Here is an 18,796-nt window from a genome sequence, read left to right as displayed (position 1 = left end):
CAGAGGAAAGCAAAGTCACTCGGCCTTCCGTGTTAGCCTGGCTAGCTGGGTACCCTGTGAGCGCTTCCTCGACCACCACCTCTGTCCACACCCAGCGGGAAGGGCGAGGACCACGACTCCTCTGCCGCTGGTGTGCCGGATCCCTTCTCTTTCCACGTCAAGCGGGAGGGTCGGCGTGCTGGCCTCCTTCTGCCATGCCACACAGCATAGTGTTACACAAGCAAAGAATTTGGCTAAAATCCAAAAAACATTACCCAGAAAAAAAGGCAAACTGTGAGTAATACCCAACCGTGGTGTTCTTCTGTGAAAAGACTGGAAGTCCTGGGGCTGTCCGAGCGGGGCGTTCCCTTTCCAGTTCCCCATTGCATACCGGTGCTTCTGTGAGCGGGACAGTCTCTCAGATGAAGAAGTTGATGAACAGGATGGCGACTCCGATGTTGAGCAGGATCACCATGGCCACCAGGATGGGAGCTGAGCCCTGGAAGAGAGCACAGGTGGGTCACCATGTGTGCCCGTGTGGAGGGCCAGGACAGTGGGGGCCTTTTCAAAAGCCCGGGCTCCCCAAACACCCTGTGTCACAGTGGTCAGTCAACAGATGCCTCCAGCTGCTAGGACAGCGAAGCATGGTTTCACAGCACCCGCCAGTTCGCGGTGGCCAGCCAGCACCAGCTGTGCTCCCACGCCGGGTGGCCCTCAAGTTCAGAGCCCTTCAGCAGTCCTCCGTGAAGTCACCTTCCCATTAATCCACTCACACTCTCAAGCCACCGCCCCTGAGCAACTGCAGCAGCTGACTTCAAAGCCACCGGACTCTTCTCGGAGCCCAGCTTCCAGGCTCCATGCAGGGTGCTTGTCTCAGGTGCAGCCCAGCCCCTCCCCATGCCCTGCATCAGTGCCTGGCCCTGGCCCTTAAGTTGCAGGCTGCCCCTGTTGGGTAGGGACAGGTGGAGGCAAGGCCTCTGAGGTAGACCTCAGGAGAGGATGCTGGCAGCTCTGTCCTGTGAGGCTGCTCCTCGAGACCAAGTGTCACCGCAATGCTGAAGGCACACCTGCTGCACCCGGGAGGGGCGGGCCACCTCCTGGAGGGGGGCACAGCAGCCCAGCCCCGGGTGTGCCCATAGTGGTGGCCTGATCCCAGAAGACCTCTGCCCCCCACACACACACACACTGGCTACACCCAAGTAAAGAAGTGGCTGGGAGCCTCCACATCTCCTGGAGTGGAGATGACCTGCGCTAGGGTCCCAAGCTGCTTCCCTGCCCCTCTCCTCCCCTGTGTCCAAACGTCAGAGCCATGATGAGGTTGGCTTTCCCAGACTGAGCAGGCCCTGGTGGCATCAGGCTTGCAATACAGGTGAGGGAGGGGGCTGGAATGCCTCTCCCCAGAAAGGAAATGCCTGCTCCTCTCCTGTCAGATGAGGCTGGAGGAGTCTGCCAGTTCCCCCAAGGGTTCCCTCCTAGGTGAGGACCCAAGAGAAATGAAAGTGAAACGCATCCATGCAGAAGCCTCACGGCTGCTCGAGGCAACAGCACACTGGCCAGGAAATGGCAGCACACCATGCGTCCCAGACGTGAGCAGCCACGGCAGATGGGGCTGCCCGTGCAGAGGGTATCCACAGGAAGGAGTGCAGCTGGCGTGTGCCCCAACAGTGGGCCGGGTCTTGATGCTGGGTGAGGCGAGCCCAGCAAAAAGCTGCTCACCATATGATCCAATCAGTGTGAAACGTCCAACAGAGGCAAGTCCCAGAGTGGGGACAGAGGGACGGCCCAGTGAGTCTGCAGTGTCTTTACAGAGGATGGCAGTAGTCTAGAGTCAGACAGTTGTGATGGGTACACAGCCTAAATACACCAAAACCACCAAACTGCCTGCCCTGGACAGGTGAGCCGTATGGTGCGTGAATTCTCAACATAGCTGTCGGCTAAAACGATGGGTACCCCCTCATGGAGGAGGTGGCTCCTTCAGAGTCCTCTAGATGCAGCCTCACAGGGCCACCTGAACCCTGGGGTGTCTTGGAGACACAGCTGCAGCTCCTCCCCATGCACATGTGGGCTCCCCACACCCAGCTGCAGAGGAGCAGCCTGAGCTTGCCCTCGCCTTCCTCCTGTCTGGCTGCCAGCCAGCCTGTAGCTCTTTCTGTCCCCGAGTCAGGCAGTTCTCCCAGCTGCATGGCCAGCTGAGTGACATGGTTGTCCTTGTGGTCAAGGAAGGTCCATCCCTGCCCCAGCTCCCGGTGCTCACCTTTCCAATGCCTGGGTGGCCAGGCCCTCGCCCTCCCTCTCCTGGCTCACAGGGCTGGGCGTGCACTGTTATCCTGTCGAAAGGCTGCCTAATGCTGCTGGCTGTCACCCCGTGGTGACACAGCTCTTGCAGGGCCTGGAACGCTCTGTGAGGCAGGGTGCTGGTGGAGAGCATGCCACCACGCCGCTCCTCACGAAGGGTCTGTGAGAGCTGGACAGCGGGCAGCCATCTCGCCCACAATGGCAAAAGATGCCCACAGAACCCAGCCTCAGGTCTCCAGCCCATTTAGCTCTGGAGCTGGGCCTGCGTGGCCCCCAGATCCACTGGCCCACTGGGCTCCATCTGCATTGTAGGCAGGGGCACCCTGGTCTGGCCGCCTACCCTGCCCTGCAGCTCACAGCCTGGCATTGAGTTTGCTCATTGGACTCCTGGCAGCAGAGATTTGCTGGGGGGAGGGTGCTGGAATCAACCAGGTTGCTGAACCTTAGCTGTCCCCTGCCACGGGGGAGTCCAGAGCTGGCACCTGTGCCACAGCCTTCCTTTACAGGGAATCAGGCCCAGAAACACTCAAGGGTCTAGTGGAGGCTGTGGAGTTCACTTGCTGGCAGAGCCGGAGGGAAAGCCTGGACATTCCTGCCCACGATAACTTCACCCTGAATTGCCAGGACCTGGGGCCTCCCATGGCTAGGTTCCTTTCCACCCTTGCTGCCCTCACAGCAAGGAACCCTGGACAGCCCCAGAGAAGCAAGTGGATCAGATGCTTTCATCAGGGTGGGGACTGACATTCTGCCCACTTACCCTGACTGTGGTGAGGGGTAGAGTCCCTGGATGAGGGGAATGCTGCTGGACAGGACATCCCACCTCTGGCCCTGCTGCCAGCCCAGAGCAGCCTCAACTGTGGAGAGCTGTGCCCCAGGGAGGGGATGCAGCAGGCCTCAAGGCCCTCAGCACCCACGTCACCCCAACAGCCACGCACTTCCCCACCATGAATGTTGGTGGAGCAGGCCACCTCCCCTCAGACCCAGTGACAGCCCCCAGAATATGTCCCCAGGTTGTGGGAGCAAGTGAACAAGACCCTGCCTGCTTTGGGCAGGAAGCTGGGACCCCAGGGTGGGCCCTGGAGTCTCCATCTTGGCTCCTGGGGCTGAGGGGGAATACCAACCATGGCTGGGCTGCAGCCCCTGCCTCTGCCTGCAGCCGCCCCACTCCAGAGCTGGCTGAGGCTGGCCCCACGTTGGCACGCCAACCAGAGGGGGCTTAGTGTCGAAAGCACCCAAAAGAGCCAGTGGGGCTCAGTGGGCTAAATATAGCGTCGATCCGCACCTCCCACCCCTGCCCATCACTCCTCCATCCCAAAATAGCCCCGCGCAGGCACCCTGGCTGCTGCGACAGGGAGGATGAGCGTGAGTGCCAGCAGGAGCCACGGGGGCTGCTGTGGGTGTCTAAGGAGGGGAGGCGCTTTAGGGACCTGCGGAAGTGGCCTCGCAGGCCACAGTACCTTTGGGGGTACCAAGACTATCACTCAGGAGCCCTGCTGTAGCCACGGCAACACACCTGCAGGGGGCCCCCTCCTGAGCCCACACTGTGAGTCCCACCCCCGCCTGGGTGAGCCCAGTCTCCTGTCTGCCCTGTGGAGCAGCAGCCTTTAGAATTTTTTTTTTTTTTTTTTTACCAGTGAAGAAAGAAACCAAGAGGTCTGAGCATTGCCTGTGCCTGTGGGCAGGCAAGCTGGGGTCCTGCCGAAGACCTCTGGCCTTCTCCATTTTACCTACCCTGCACCCACATGGCCCTCAGCTCCCCTCTGGGTATAACCTGTGCAAGACCCTGAGACCCCCAGCCCCGTCTGGCTCTGAGGCAGGGGCTATTTCCCCCAAAATGCCCACCCTCCGCAGGGAACTCAGGTGGGGAAGATCTGCCCGGATGGAGCATGAGTCTCATGTGAGGTCCTCAAATGGGAGTATGCCCTGACCTCCCACAGGGTGTGAGCAACCTGGGTGGTCTCAGCCTGACCCCAAAGGTCAGGATGGGGCCCGAGGACCTATGGGGGACAACGGGCACTGCACTCCGGGGGGCACTGCACTCTGGGACTGTGCTGGGAGAATGGGGAGAGCCGTGGCTGCAGGGTGAAGGAGGTCAGGAGCGAGGGGGACACCCAGGGGCTGTCCTTGGACTCTGGCTTCCTGGGAGCAGCACAGACATCTGCTTCCTCCCATGGCCCAGTGAGTGCCTGGCCCTGCGTCCGGCACAGATGAAAGGTCTTCAGGGCCAGCCCACTGAGGCACTCTGTCCTGGTCCTCTGCCTGCCTCTTGCCACTGACCCAGAGCAATAGGAGACCCACCCCTGGAGAGGCGCTCGAGAGAGACCTTCAGGGGGCCACAGGTCAGAAGCTGGGGGACAACCCTGGATTCCCGCCCCTGGGGCCCGGGAGGCCACCACTTACTGTGCTGGACTTGAGGTCATCCCCGTTCTCCTCATCGGACTCCAGTGCGACAGGCAAAGACTTCTGGGGTGGGGAGAAGGTCAAGTCCCAGCGCAGCAGCCGGGGCTCAGGCCGGTCCCCCAGCCGCAGGCTCTCCAGCTTCTGCACGGTAGGCTCCACGGAGGAGGCCGGCCGCAGGTTCTCCTTGTTCTGGGACTTGGACCTCAGTCTCTGCAGCCCGAAGCCCCGGTCCTCAGAGCGCCGGTCGCCCCCCGCGCCCCGGCCGTGGCGTCTCCTCTGGGGGTGCGGCTCTGGTGTGCAGGAGTCCATCCTCAGCAGGGGCTTCATCTCCAGCTTGTAGTTGCTCAGCTGCTCCTCGTCGGGCTCCTGCAGCTTGGCACCCCCGGAGCCAGGGTTGCCCGCCCGGTGGTGGGAAGTCCACGAGAATGTTGGGGGGGACTCCGTCCGCCGCTCCCGGGGCTTGGGGTTCCCGGGCTGCTTGTGGCCCGCGCCCCGGGTGCGGAAGTCCTCGGTGCCTTGGCTGCTGCGCAGGGCACTGCTGCAAACGCCCCTGCAGCCCCCTGCCCTCTCCTCACCCCAGCTGTTCCGGGAGTAGTCCCCTCCCCGGCCCTCCAGGAGCATCTGGATGTCCCCGCCTCTCTCCTCGTCCACTGAGACCTGTCGTGAGAAGTGGGCCGCCCTGCTCCTGGAGGGGGCCGGCGGAGGCGTAGCTGCGGGGCTGGCGGGGAAGCTCTGCAGCGGGCTGTCATCCGGGGTCAGGTCTGAAGGGGTGGTGCCCTTGCGGTACAGCTCGGGGCTCTCCTGTTGCAGCGGTGTGCCGGTGGACAGCACCTCGATGTCATCGCAGGAGCCCTGGTGCTTCGGCCTCTGGTACTCCAGCCCTTGGTGAGAAGAAAGGGACACAGTGGGGGTCACCCTGAGCCTGCTCCTCTAAGGCCCCGGGGCAGGGTGCTCCCTGCTCAGGGGAGGCGCAGGGGCAGAGGGAGAGACTGGTAACAGTGACTCCCAGGGCCCTTTGGTGGGGCACGCTGCCCAGTATGCACTCTAAGGATGCCTGGGCGGCCCAGGTCACAGCAATGGCAGTGGAAAGCCCTCAGCCTGGTCCCTCATCACACACTGGCTGGCCTCCTACACGTCCTGAGGCTTGGTGAGGCCAGGCGTGACTACCAACCCCACTGCCTCTGGCCAGTGCCTTCCCCTGGGATCAGGACCAGCCTGGGGCCAGCATGAGGCCAGGTCCGGCCCTCCCTGCATTGCTCAGGCCTCCACAGTGAACAGACATCTGCCTCAGTCGCGTCCCAGCCCAGGCGCCCACACTTCCTTGGCCAAGGCCTCCGCAAGGCTGGCACCCCAGCCTCTGATCTGTCCTCAGCCCCGCACAGGCCAGGCCCCAGCGACAGTGGCACAGTCACTTCACATGTCAACACAAGACTGTGTCCCTGATCTCATCTCAGGTGCCCAGGCAGCAGGGAGCAGGGCAGGGTGGTGACCCTGGCATGTGGCCCTGGGCCAGGGACAGCCCCCTAGACTGGTGTCCCCGTGAGTCATGGGGATGTGGGCCAGGCAGTCTCAGAGCCCCTTCCAGTGACTGGTCCTCTGTGGTCACAGGGCTGGGGCTTCCATGGTATCCACACAGAGAGCCAGGCTGGGGATGGGTCCATGCAGAACCACACTGAGACCCGTGTGTCCACCTCCCAGCCTGGGTTCCCACCTCGTCTGCTTTCCTCAGGGCCCCATGCTCAGAGCCCCCATAATTGTGCCTCACCACGCCACCCCCTTGGTTGGGGTTGGGCTTCTGAGGGCCACCATCCCTGTGCCCAGACACCAGGGGTCTGGCAAGCTGGGACACTGAGTGCAAATGGCCCTGTGGCCTTTCCTGTGAGGCCTAGAGGAAGGCTGGCACCCAATTGCCAGTACTGCCGTGTGGGGAGGTGGTGCTCAGCTCAAGCTCACCGCACAGAGCTGTGGCTCCTGGAGACGTCATGAAAGGATCGAGGCCAAACTTGGAGCATGCGCAGCTCAAGGCCAGAGCCTTCGTCTTGTGTCCTGCTCTTTGGCTCTGGAGCATGGGCAGCATCACAGGAGTGCTGTGGGCACTGGACACTGCCCGGCAGAAAGCCAGGCTCCTGGTTTGGATGTCCCCACTTCCCCGGTGAAGGCTGCAGGTCCTCCAGGTGCAGGCGGCTTATACAGGGTGGCCCTCTCCCCGGCTGAAACCCTGGGATTTGCTGTCCGAGCAGGTGCAGCTCAGGGTGGGGAGCCAGGCCCTGCTCTGCCTCCTGGCTTCCGGGACTTCGGGCAAGCTACTGCTCTCAACCTCGACTTCATCTGCCAAGAGGAGATGCAGCTTCTGGTTGTGAGGAGTAGCTGCAAGATGCCCAGTGGCCTCAATGGCCCCCAGTTCCTGGCCTGGGCTCATTTGCCTGTAGTACTCTTTACACAGAAGGCTCAGCACTAATCAGAGATACAGGATCCAACTCCTGGCAGGAGGCACTGTGGAGGGAAGGCCCAGGAGGGACAGCCAAGAACCCCAGAGGCTCCTGGAAGCAGGACCCGGTGGACAGGAAAGGAGGGCAGGCCCAGGTCCTCCAGGTCCCTGGGCCAAGGCTGGGCAGTGTCCAGTGCCCACAGCGTTCCTGTGAAGCTGCCCATGCTCCAGAGCCCAAGAGCAGGAGACAAGATGAAGGCTCTAGCCTTGAGCTGCCCATCTCCAAGTTTGGCCTCGATCCTTTCATGTTGTCTGCATGGAGCCCAGGCTCAAGCTGCCTCAGCAGCCCTAGCTTCAGTTCTGTCCTGAGGAAGAGGGACGCTTCCAGGAGCCAGCTTCTGGACAGAAACAGCAGCCAAGGCCTGGCCAGCCGGACCCATGGTCCTGGGCCCAGCATCCGCCTCCCAGGGCTCCAGGGCCCACACCAGGGTCACGGGGCCACAGCCTACAACAGCAGACGTTCTCTCTTGGGGGTCTGAGGGGTGGGGTTCTGAAGCCAAGCTGTGGTGGGGCTCTGCCAGGACTCTAGGGGAATCTGCTCCTGGCCTCTGCGGCTTCTGGTGAGCACTCCTGGGCTGTGGCCACACCCTCCTGGCTTGGGTGTCTCTGGGCAGTATTTTAAGAAAACTCCAGGCTGGATTTAGAGCTTACTGATCCAGGATGATCCCACCTCCCCATCTTGGCCTTAACTGCATCTAGGTAGCCCTTCCTCCCAACAAAGTCGCATTTGGAGCCGCAGGTGGACGATGCTCCTGGGCCATTCAGCGCACCCAGGAGCTCAGACACTGTGGCCCTCCCTTTCCCTCACAGCTGGAGAAACCGAGGCTCTGAGAGGCCAAGAACAGGCCCCAGCAGTGGAGTCAGCTCGCGACCTGCGCCTGGGACCTGGGTGACCCATGGTGGGGACTGTGCATCAAGTCCTCCAGGCTTCTTCATGTGGCTGGTGTCACCAGGCGCCTAGTGGTCTGAGCACAGGGCTGGTGGCCTGTGTCCACCCAGCTCACACACCTGGGCCCAGTGTGTCCAGAGAAGAGGCTGGGGTTGGAGGACGAGGGGTGGGCAACTCACAAGAATGCAGACCTGTCAGGACGCCACTTCTTAGCCCAAGGTCACAGCTGAGGTCCCATCAAGGACAAAGCAGAGCCCACCGACTCAGCCACAGGCAGGGGTGCTCTGTGTTCCTGACTGTACCTCTAGCTAGGAGCAGCAGGCTCAGCCAGGACCCTGGACCCACCAGGGAAGAGTGCAGAAGGGATGACGGCCACATTCCATGTCTGGGCCAGGAACACCTGCGGGAGGCGCCCTGGGGCCAGTACAGGCAGGACACAGAGAAAACAGATAGCGAGGACCAATTTGTCTGCTGGCCCAGCACTGACCCTGGCTCCATCCCTGCCCCAAGGCCAGGAGGCAGCTCAGGGCTGCAGGGTTGGATCCATCCCCAGACGCCAGCAGCTTTCCACTCAGCCCTCCCGTGTGCTGGTCAGAGGTGCAGACAGGAGGGAGCCCTGTCCCCTGGGCTTCCCAGAGAGGCCAGGTTGGGAGCCAGTGGACCATGACTCTGTGACCTCTGCCAGCACAGCCCCTCCACCACACACCACAGCAGGCCTTCATGACCCTGGGGCCTGTCGTATGGAGTCCAGAAGAGAACACACGGTCCACATGGGCCCCTGCAGGGAAGGCTGAGGTTCCTGAACCTGTTGGGACATGGAAGGAGCTGCTGTCCAGCACTCAGAGCCTCACCTGCCAATGCAGCAGCCAGTGGCCACACAAGGCCATTTGCATCCAAAAGCAGACAAGTTAGGACTGAATGAAACTAGGGCCAGCTCCTTAGTCTCTCTCAACACGCAAGGCTAGTGGCTGCCACGTTACAGCAAACAGATGGAAATATCCATTATCACAGAATGTTCTAGAAAGACGGCAACAGACAGGGAGAGGCAGCACACCTGGAAACAGACACATGGACCCTGGGGCCACCTGAAATTTCTGAGGAGGCCCTGCCAGGACACGCAGCTCCAGCAAAAGCGGTGGCCACCGGTAGGATGTCAGCTTCTGGGGCAGAACCCATGTGGGGCCAGCTGGCCTGTGGCATGGGGACACATCTGATGTCCTGACCACCCGGCGTGCACCCAGCCTTTGAAGCCTGGGGGGCAGCAGACTCACCGTTCTCCCGGTGCTGGAAGGAAGGAGAGAACTCTTTGGCAGTGATCCTGGCGATCCGGGCTTCCTCCTGCGCTTTCTGAGCTGCGGTGAGGGCGGCCTCGGCCTTGGCCCGCGAGTGGGAGGTCCTGGGGGAATACGGGAGGAATGAGAAGGGGGACGGGAAGCAGAGGTGGTGGGGTTGAGGCCTCGTGCCCAGGATCCTGCACACCCAGTAAGACCAAGAGCGGAGGCTGGTGCACTACGGCTGCCTCCGGCCCTCTGGACCTTTCTCATTCATTCAACAAACATCACTGGCACCAATCCCCCAGCCCGGCATGTCAGATGTGCTGCAGAACGTGTGTGTTCTCGTTATCGACCAGCGTCCTGCATGTGTGCACAGGGAGCCCAGGCCAGGGTGGTGCCACACCCCAGGGGTGCCATGACAGGGGACACCAATGAGTCCTGCAGCAGGAGTGCCCCGATGCCCTCCGGTCAGTCACCCCCCATCAACTCTGGCCCAGGATGACCCTAGGTGTGGGTGGGCGGGCTCCCCGCTGACAGAAGGAGACGCCAGTGCCCGCGTGACCGCAAGCAAGCTGGGCGGCTGTGGGCTGCCCCCAGCTCTGCTCTGGCGGCCTCTTCCCACTCAGTCCTGCAGGCTGGCCAAGGCTGCCCCAGTCTGGGGACTGCAAGTCTAAGATCCAGGTGCCAGCAGGCTCCACGTCTGGGAGAACCCGCTCTCGAGCGCCCGATGACACCTTCCCACTGTGTCCTTGCACGGGCAGGAAACTCTGGGGCCTCCTCTTAGAAGGCGCTGATCCCATTGTGGGGTCTGCACCCTCATGACCCGGCCACCTGTCAAAGGCCCTGCCCCTGACACCAGCATGCTCAGGACTGGGTTGGACGCCTGTTGGGGACACGCTGAGTCCTCTGTAGCCCTAAGCTGCCTGATCCCTCTCCCTGTAGCACCTGTCACTGGGCGTCCACAGGCTAAGCCTGGAAGCCCTCGAGTCTTGGGAGAGACCGGGTTTGCTCTCTTCAAAATCCTGGATGCAGACACAGAAACGTCAACGGCCACCAGACAAGCTTCCAGGAAATGAAGCAAGGCAGAGGAGTCCGTGGCTCCAGGCATTCCTGCCCGGCTCCGCCATACTGCTGGGGGGAGGCCCCAGAGACCCGAGAGAAAGCCTGGGCAGGAATTCAGCACTGGCAAGATTCTGTCCTCGCATAGTTTTATTTCTTGGAAATGGGAGAATCTGTAATTTCTCAACATAGTTATGGCTGCGTGTCCCATGGAGTACGAGGACCACCTTCTAGAAGATTCCTTGAGAATCTGGTGTTTGTAATCACACACAGTAGAGGCAGGGAGTCAGAGATAAACCTGTTAATAAAGCACTAATCAATACCTGACTTACTATCTCTGATGAGCCGGTGGCCTGCTGGGCACAGCTGATCAGCATGTGTGCTAATCATGGGGCTCTCTGCTGCAGTCCCCACCTCGGGGCTTTGCGGGACATCTACACTCACCCTAGTCGGGCAGCCTCAGGGTGGCCACCCCTGCCTGCCGCTGCTCAGTGCCTCCTCTGATGCCCAGATGGACAGCCCCACTAACCAGCAAGAGCAGCGGGGTGCCCTGAGTTCTGCAAGGTTGCAAAGTTGACAACGCATCGGTCCAACATGGCCTGCCCTTGTGGAGATACCAGGCCCGGCTGGAGCCTCAGGGAGCCTGGATGGCCAAGGACCCAGGGCAAGCGACGCACCCCCCAGTTCACTGACAGCCCAGCCGGGCAGCCTGTCCCTGCCATGGTCCCGGGTCTCCTTGGCCACAGCGGTTGCACTGAGAAAGAACCCACAGGCCTGCACCCGCCTCAGGGTGGTTCCCAGGCACGCAGAGCTGTGCCACTGTCCAAGGTGCTCCTGCCCCAAGGGGACCCGTGGCCTCTATCGGTCACCCCCCTCCCAGCCAACAGTCCATTTTGTCTACACTCATTCTGGAAACCTCATGCCAAATAGACTTTTTAAGGTTTTCTTTCTTTTTACTTTTCCCTCACCAAGTGGAAGTCACATGACATGGAGGGACACCACCCACTGGCCTTCAGCGCGGGTGCAGCCATCACCTCCAACATTGCATCACCCCCAAGGGAGACCCTGTGCCCTTAACTTTCCCTCCCGTCCCACCAGTGACCTGTGAGGTTCTAAGCCACCATTCAGTGTGGACAAAACACCTGCCACTGTCTCGGGACCCAGCCCCTTTGCTGCGGGTGAAATGCTGGCACTGGGCCAGGGCTGACCTCAGGCTGTACCGCACAGCAGCTGGGCAGCGGGGCCCGGTCCCCTCCACTCCCGGGTTCTTGCTGGGAACTCCTGCCTCACAGGGCTGTCAGTTGGTAAGGGAGACTTGAAGCTGCCCAGGAAGCTCCCGGTCACCTTTGTCCCAGGGTCTGGGGTAGGCCCCCAGCAGGAGGCACACAGTGATCAAGAGACTGAGCGCTGGGGAGGCCCTTCTGGAAGAGCCAGGGCTCGCTGTCCTCGGGCTGCTCGCCCTGCACTTGGCTCCGAAGAGGGGGCAGCCTCGGCCCTGACCCGGAGGAAGCTCCCCACCACAGGACTCCGCGGCTTCCCCACTGTTACTCATGCACACTCGCTGTACAAATGATGGGCTCTGGGGATTTCTGCGAAGACCCTGATGGGGGCTGCTGCGGCCACAGGAAGTGAGTGCAGCAGTGTGGGAGGCCAACCTTACATGTGACTGAGTCACACCCCCCGGCTGGGTGCTGAGGCGCTCAGTCGCAGAAATGTGGCACCCTTCTTGGGTGCGAGGGTCGGTGTCTCGTGCATGGGTGTGTCTTGCTACAGCCCCATGGTGGAGCTGCGCTCACCTGCTCCTTTGTGATATAACCCCTTGCCCTGTTTAGGATAGAATCTTCCATGGAAGTGCCTGTGTGTGCCCTCCTCTTACTGTGCCCTTGGGTGTGGCCTACCCAGGTGTCAGTCGACCTGCTGACATGGACATCATGAAGATAGACTCAGCTCCCTGAAACCTGACCCCTTCCTCATTTGAATAGCTTCTCCTCAATGAAAGGGCTCAGCGCCTGCTCTCGCTCTCTCTTTCTGCGGACCCTTAAGGTCAGAGGACCCGTCACGGTGACCCCAAACAGGAAAAGGTATTGAGTCTCTTGTGTGGTTACTTCGCGCAGCCCAGTCAGCCCAGTTCAACTGGAGTGACCCTGAGCCTTTTAGTCGCGAGAACAGAAACCCGGCACAGAAACCTGGATGGTGTGGGGCAGGTGGTGTCCAGCGTCTTCTCTGACAAGAGGCAGAGCGAGCCACTCCATGTGCTCTTCGTGCCCTGCACACAGGCTGATCCTCTGCGCCCAGCAGGCCCTGTGGGTGTGGCCCCATGACCAGCTCTGCAACCTGGAGCAGAGGTGGCCGCCAAAAACTTGGATGAGCTCCGTGACCCCGCCCTCTCTGAGCCACACTGTGGGAGGAGATGTGCCTGGGACAGGTCTCCCTGCCCAGCTGGGATGGTGTGGGCTGACGTCCACAGCCAGGAGGAGGCACTTCACTGGCAGAAGCCAGCTAGGGCCGGGCATCCAGTGGGCAAAGGCAGCTGGGTCCTCCTGCAGGGCGCTGCACACACAGTCCAGAACAGGGAGTTCCCAGGCACAGGCTGGCCAGCCGGGAGGCCATGCAACCAAAGGAAGCCGAGGATGGACGATCGGAATGGTGTCCAGCTCGGACCAGAGCCAGGGGACCTGCACCCCAAGGGGAAGGCGTGTGTCGGCACAGCTGGTGTCACTGAGATGCCAGCACCTCCTGCGCCTGCACTGGGTGCCCTGTGCACACAGGCACGAGGCGTGTGACCACAGACGCGGGCACCATGAGGAAAACCTCTCTAGGACAGTGACAGAAACAGCCCCAGAAAGGGTGCCAGGGCAACAACGTCCGTCAGACACAGACTCGATAAAACTGCTGCTGGAGACGCGGGTGCCCCGGCAGATGAGGCACGGTCGGCCCCAGAGCTGGGCTGCGTGCACCCGGGGTCACCTGCCATCCGCGGTTCTTGCTCGTTCCCGAGGGGTGCCTGTTGGAAGGCTGGAAGGAGAGGAGCCCCCAACAGGGAGCAGCCCTGCCTCCACCCTGCTGATAGTCCAGAGACAGTTTTGACTTTTGCGCATGTGGTGCTGGGGACGGAACCCAAGGCCTTGCGCCCGTGAGGCAGGCACCCTACCGTAGCTACACCCAGCCCTTTTTATTTTGGGAGTTTGCTAAGTTGCCTAGGCTCAGAGAAGCCACGATTCCCCTCCTCGGCCTCCCCAGTAGCTGGATGACGGGCTGTGCCGCTGCGCCCTACAGAACACGGGAGAACAAGTGTCCGCTCAGCCCTTGGTAAGTGGCAGTCTGTCAGCACCCAGGAAACCTGGGCGCCCGGCACCTTGGCTCTGCCTGGCTCTCCTCCTGGGGCCAGGCTCGCTGTGGAGGCTCAGGCTGGACTCCAGGACACCCGCCCAGGCCTTTAGGATGGGCAGAGGGGCTCCTGCCTCCAGTGCCTGCCCAGGACAGGGAGCAGGTACTACCTGGGGGTCTCCCGGCAGAGGAAGGCCCCGGAGCCACAGCGAGACTCCAGAGGCAGGAAGTCTGCTCAGAGTGCCCTTTTCACCTCCGGCCGGGTCTCCTGTGCCTGCAGGGAAGTGGCTTCCTGGTGGGAGAGGAAGGCATTCCCGCAGTCTGTTCTTGCACCTCTGACTCCATGGCCATGGGCAGCACTGGCAGCTGAGCATGGGTTTAGGACACGGGCCCCTCTGGCTCTTCTCCACAAGAGCTTTACCCCCGGGACTTTAGAGGGAGGGCACACGTGGCAGGTGTGCGGCCACGTCCTGCCTTCCTCTGACCACGGCAGGCACTGCTAGTCAACCGCAGCACTGGGGGCCCAGAGACCCCCGAGTCACGCTCCAGGGACAGACGCCTTCGTCCTCCTAGATTTGGCCCAGGCCTCCCGCCAAGGACTGGCTTCGTCACACAGCACGTGAACCCTGCAGGCCGGTGGCTCTTCCTGGACCCACTGCTCTCTCCCCTCTCTGTCTCCCTCACCTGACCGGACTCAGCTCTCCCTAAGACCCCAGGTGCCACGGCCCCACCCCAAAGCCTTCGTGCACCTGCCAAGAGCTTCGAGAAGCCTCAGATCTGCCTTGATACAGAACCATCCTCTCCGACAACTGCTGGCGTGCTAACCCTGAGTCCCAGGAAAGCAGGGCCACCCTGTCTGCGTCCCCATCCGCTAGACAGTGGAGGGACAAAGCATCTCCCGGCAGGATAACGCCTTTCCCTTGAAGAAAAGCTGGCGGGCGAGAGCCAGATCCAGGTGAGACAAGGCAGGGGCCAGTCCCTGAGCAGGGTCCTGTGCACAGCACTGGCGGAGCCATCCACCCTCTCGCGGGCAACAGTCAACACCCAGGAGCTGCTTCCAGCTGAAGAGCGGCCGTGGCCATCGAGGGCGCTAAGTGGAGGGAGAGCAGCGCGAGGCCAGCGCCACTGCCTCACAGACACGCTCCACCCAGGCTCCCGCTGAGGCTCAAGGAAACCAGTCGGGGCCTCGGGAAGTTAACAAACACCAGCGGCCCTCACCCTCTTCTCATTCACTGTCCTGCTTCAACCTCCTGGCCAAGGACTGCAGGGGACACCCGGGGAACCCCCTCCCTGAGGCTGCGGGGGTCGCCTGCTTGGCTCAGCCCCTCCCACGCAGGCCCCCCATGGAATGCCCGCATTTTGCAGATGAGGTCAAGCTGCTTGCTGGGGGCCCAGGACGAGTCCAGGACACAGGGCAGGTGAGGGGCCATAGCTGGACAGTAACAGGGCCACCTGGAGGCCAGGCAGGGAGCCTCTGACAGTGCCCTGCATCCAGGTTCTCCTTCCCTCCCCATCCCCCGCATCTGTCCCCCTCATCCACACCCATCTGGGTGAGCACGTGCCGTGACATCAGAGACAGGGCTGGTGGGGGACAGCCGTGGACAGAGCATCGTGGCTGACTGGGAGCCGAGCCACAAGGGCACACCAGGAACGGGGCCACGGGGGGCACAGGCAGGGTGTCGAGCCCCCACAGCCCCCCGGGTGAGGAAACCAAGGCCCGTGGAAGTGAAGAGACGCAGCAGGCAGGCAGGAGGTCAGGCTGCAAGCAGAGGGACTCGTGCCCCGACACTGCAGGCCCAGCTCACCCCGGGAGGACGGCTCCCTCTGCCTGCCTGTGGCTGCTCTCAGGTGGAACAAGGGGCGTGCGGGACTCCCAGGGGTGGAACTGTGCCCCAGGACAGACACGCTGGGGCCCAAGCCCACGTGCCCAACGGGGACCTGGCTTGGGGGTTGCGCGGCTCTCAGGGCAGATGCTGATCCCGCGTGACTGGCGTCCTCATGGAAACGGGGGCTTAGACCCAGGGTCAGACCTGATAGGGCAGGCCGAGGACACGGAGCCAGCCGCCACCCGGGAGGAAGGACAGAGGTGGGGACAGGCTCTCCCCGGCCGCTTATTTCCTGTTTGGTTTTGGCACTGGGGACTGAACCCGGGCACTCTACCACTGAGCCCCGTCCCCCATGTCCTTGCTAAGTTGCCCAGGCTGGCTTTGGTGTTGTGATCTCCCTGCCTCACCCTCCTGAGCGCTGAGGTCATAGGCACGTGCCACCATGCGTGGCCCCCAGCCTCCTGAAGACCAGCCCCACCAACACTGGGTCTTGAACCTCTGCCTCCCGGCATCCCCGAGGGGGTGTGAACCCGCAGTGTAAGCCCCGCCTGTGGGGCTTCGCCTCAGCAGCGTGGGGAAGCCAATAGTGTGTGGTGTCCACAACAGTGTCACCTGACGCCACTGCTCATCCTCAACTCTCCCTGGGTCCTTGGCCTCAGCCAGCCCCGTTAACCCGCGGCTCAGCCAGGCTCTGACTAAACCTAACTCTAGGGCAAAGACGAAGAGTCCCCTGCCCGGTCAGGAAGCCTGGCCTCCCCGAGACTTCACTGGAGACCAGGAAACTGTCCCCTCCCTGGATTGCCAAGGCAACCCCACCTCCTGGAGGGAGGGAGCAGACAGTCCCACACAGTGGGGGTCAGGGGAGCAGCAGGCCCTGCCCCATGCAGATGCCCAGCCATGGAGCCCAGGGCTGCAGGGCCTGACAGAGGTCAGCCCCAGGGACTGGATCAGGACTCCCCAGGCCCTGCAGGCCAGTGTCAGCAGGGCAGATCCTGCCATGGCTATCTGCAGAGCCAAGTGCCAGCCCAGGGCCCAGGATGGGCACGTGCTCCCCAGGCTCACAGCTGGCCAGCCACTGGTCACAGCAGGTCTCTCACAAGAGCCCCCATCTCTGCACCCCACACAACTTGGAGCACAGCCACCAGCTGCCAGTGTCTGACCCAAAGGTCCACAGAGCCAGACCTCCAACCACAGAGCTCCGGCAGTGATCCCCACATCACGGCTTCATGTCACCGGCCAGGTGCCGAAGCCAGAGTTGGGAAGGCCTGGGTTTCAAGTCACTCATGAAGCCATCTTGCTTGAGGGCCGAGCTAAGGACAGGTGGGGACAGACAGGCCCAGCCCGGTGAGGAGCTCTGAGGGGAGACAGCACTAACGCACGTCGACGGGGTTAGTGTGCAGGGGCAGCAGGGGGCTCATCCTGCTCGGGGAGGGCGTCCTGGAGGGGGCAGCCGTGAGGGGGTGGCAAAGGCTGGGGAGCCAGTGGGTGGAGGCCCAGGGGCTGGAGCAGAGAAGGGCCAGGCCAGCCTCCGTCAACAGGGTCCCCTCCTCCCCCAAGGCCAGCTGGGGGCCCTGGAGGGCTGCGGACAGGAAGGAACCAGCTCATGAGCAGTGGGCCTGTGAGAGGAGCCCTCGGCTGGCCAGGGATGGGCTGGGGTGAGCCTGCAGGGGCTCCCCAGCCGTGGCAGCAAGACTGAGGCGCTAGACACTGGCCCGAAGCGGAACTCCTGGGCAGCCCACCCGGGTGGCCCCGGGCCCTTAGCACAGCAGCCAGGTCCCAGCCCTCCACAGCCAGCGCCCCTCACGGGCAACCCGCAGCACGTGTGCCCTCACCCTGGACGGCACCTCATGGCCCACCACAGCGTGCCGGCCCTTCCCACCCCGGCCCAGCTGGTCCACAAGGACAGGCGCGGGGGGATTGTGGTGGAGGGACTGAGGATGAGGCCAGGTGCGCCTGGCACCAGACCTTTTCATGTTTATTTTGACACAGGACCAAACCAACTTGTCCTGGCTGGCCTGGAACTGCCCCTGCTGCTTCAGCTCCCAGTTGGCAGGGGTCACAGGCGTGGCCACCTCATGCAGTGACGGGCAGGATTTCCAGAGTATCAGGAAAGTAGAGCCTGTCTCAGAGCAAAAGGGGTAGATCAGAAACACAGGTCCCTGTGCCCTTACTGTGATGGCATTTCCCCATGCGCATCCCAGGGCTCCTGAGTCCTCCCCGAGGGGCTCCTGTGTCCTCCCCGAGGGGCTCCTGTGTCCTCCCCGAGGGGCTCCTGTGTCATCCCCGAGGGGCTCCTGTGTCATCCCCGAGGGGCTCCTGTGTCCTCCCCGAGGGGCTCCTGTGTCCATCCCCGAGGGGCTCCTGTGTCCTCCCCGAGGGGCTCCTGTGTCCTCCCCGAGGGGCTCCTGTGTCCTCCCCGAGGGGCTCCTGTGTCCTCCCCGAGGGGCTCCTGTGTCCATCCCCGAGGGGCTCCTGTGTCCTCCCCGAGGGGCTCCTGTGTCCATCCCCGAGGGGCTCCTGTGTCCTCCCCGAGGGGCTCTTGTGTCCATCCCCGAGGGGCTCCTGTGTCCTCCCCGAGGGGCTCCTGTGTCCATCCCCGAGGGGCTCCTGTGTCCTCCCCGAGGGGCTCCTGTGTCATCCCCGAGGGGCTCCTGTGTCCTCCCCGAGGGGCTCCTGTGTCCTCCCCGAGGGGCTCCTGTGTCCATCCCCGAGGGGCTCCTGTGTCCTCCCCGAGGGGCTCCTGTGTCCATCCCCGAGGGGCTCCTGTGTCCTCCCCGAGGGGCTCCTGTGTCCATCCCCGAGGGGCTCCTGTGTCCTCCCCGAGGGGCTCCTGAGTCCTCCCCGAGGGGCTCCTGAGTCCTCCCCGAGGGGCTCCTGTGTCCTCCCCGAGGGGCTCCTGTGTCCATCCCCGAGGGGCTCCTGTGTCCTCCCCGAGGGGCTCCTGAGTCCTCCCCGAGGGGCTCCTGAGTCCTCCCCGAGGGGCTCCTGTGTCCTCCCCGAGGGGCTCCTGTGTCCTCCCCGAGGGGCTCCTGTGTCCTCCCCGAGGGGCTCCTGTGTCCATCCCCGAGGGGCTCCTGTGTCCTCCCCGAGGGGCTCCTGTGTCCTCCCCGAGGGGCTCCTGTGTCCTCCCCGAGGGGCTCCTGTGTCCATCCCCGAGGGGCTCCTGTGTCCTCCCTGAGGGGTCCCACTTGACACCAGCCGACTGCTCCTGGTGCCTGTGCCCGTCCTGGGCGAGCTGAGCTCCCAGCCTAACAACCTG

The 18,796-nt window shown here is 62.8% G+C and overlaps 1 protein-coding gene across 1 annotated transcript in view; it reads right to left on the bottom strand.

Moving 5' to 3' along the window:
- Window positions 1-397: 397 nt before the first annotated feature.
- Jph3 (junctophilin 3) overlaps window positions 398-18,796 on the bottom strand; it is a 48,083-nt gene continuing 29,684 nt past the window's right edge. The window contains exons 3-5 of the mRNA XM_076839169.2: window positions 9,323-9,447; window positions 4,675-5,555; window positions 398-478 (exon numbers count right to left, since the gene is read on the bottom strand). Of these exons, the coding sequence (XP_076695284.2) occupies window positions 398-478; window positions 4,675-5,555; window positions 9,323-9,447 (1,087 nt within the window). The remainder of the gene's footprint in view (window positions 479-4,674; window positions 5,556-9,322; window positions 9,448-18,796) is intronic.

The sequence above is a fragment of the Callospermophilus lateralis genome, chromosome 18 (genome assembly GCF_048772815.1).
Source record: "Callospermophilus lateralis isolate mCalLat2 chromosome 18, mCalLat2.hap1, whole genome shotgun sequence".
In the NCBI taxonomy this organism is placed as follows: Eukaryota; Metazoa; Chordata; class Mammalia; order Rodentia; family Sciuridae; genus Callospermophilus; species Callospermophilus lateralis.
This window is presented reverse-complemented; position numbering and strand designations above follow the sequence as displayed.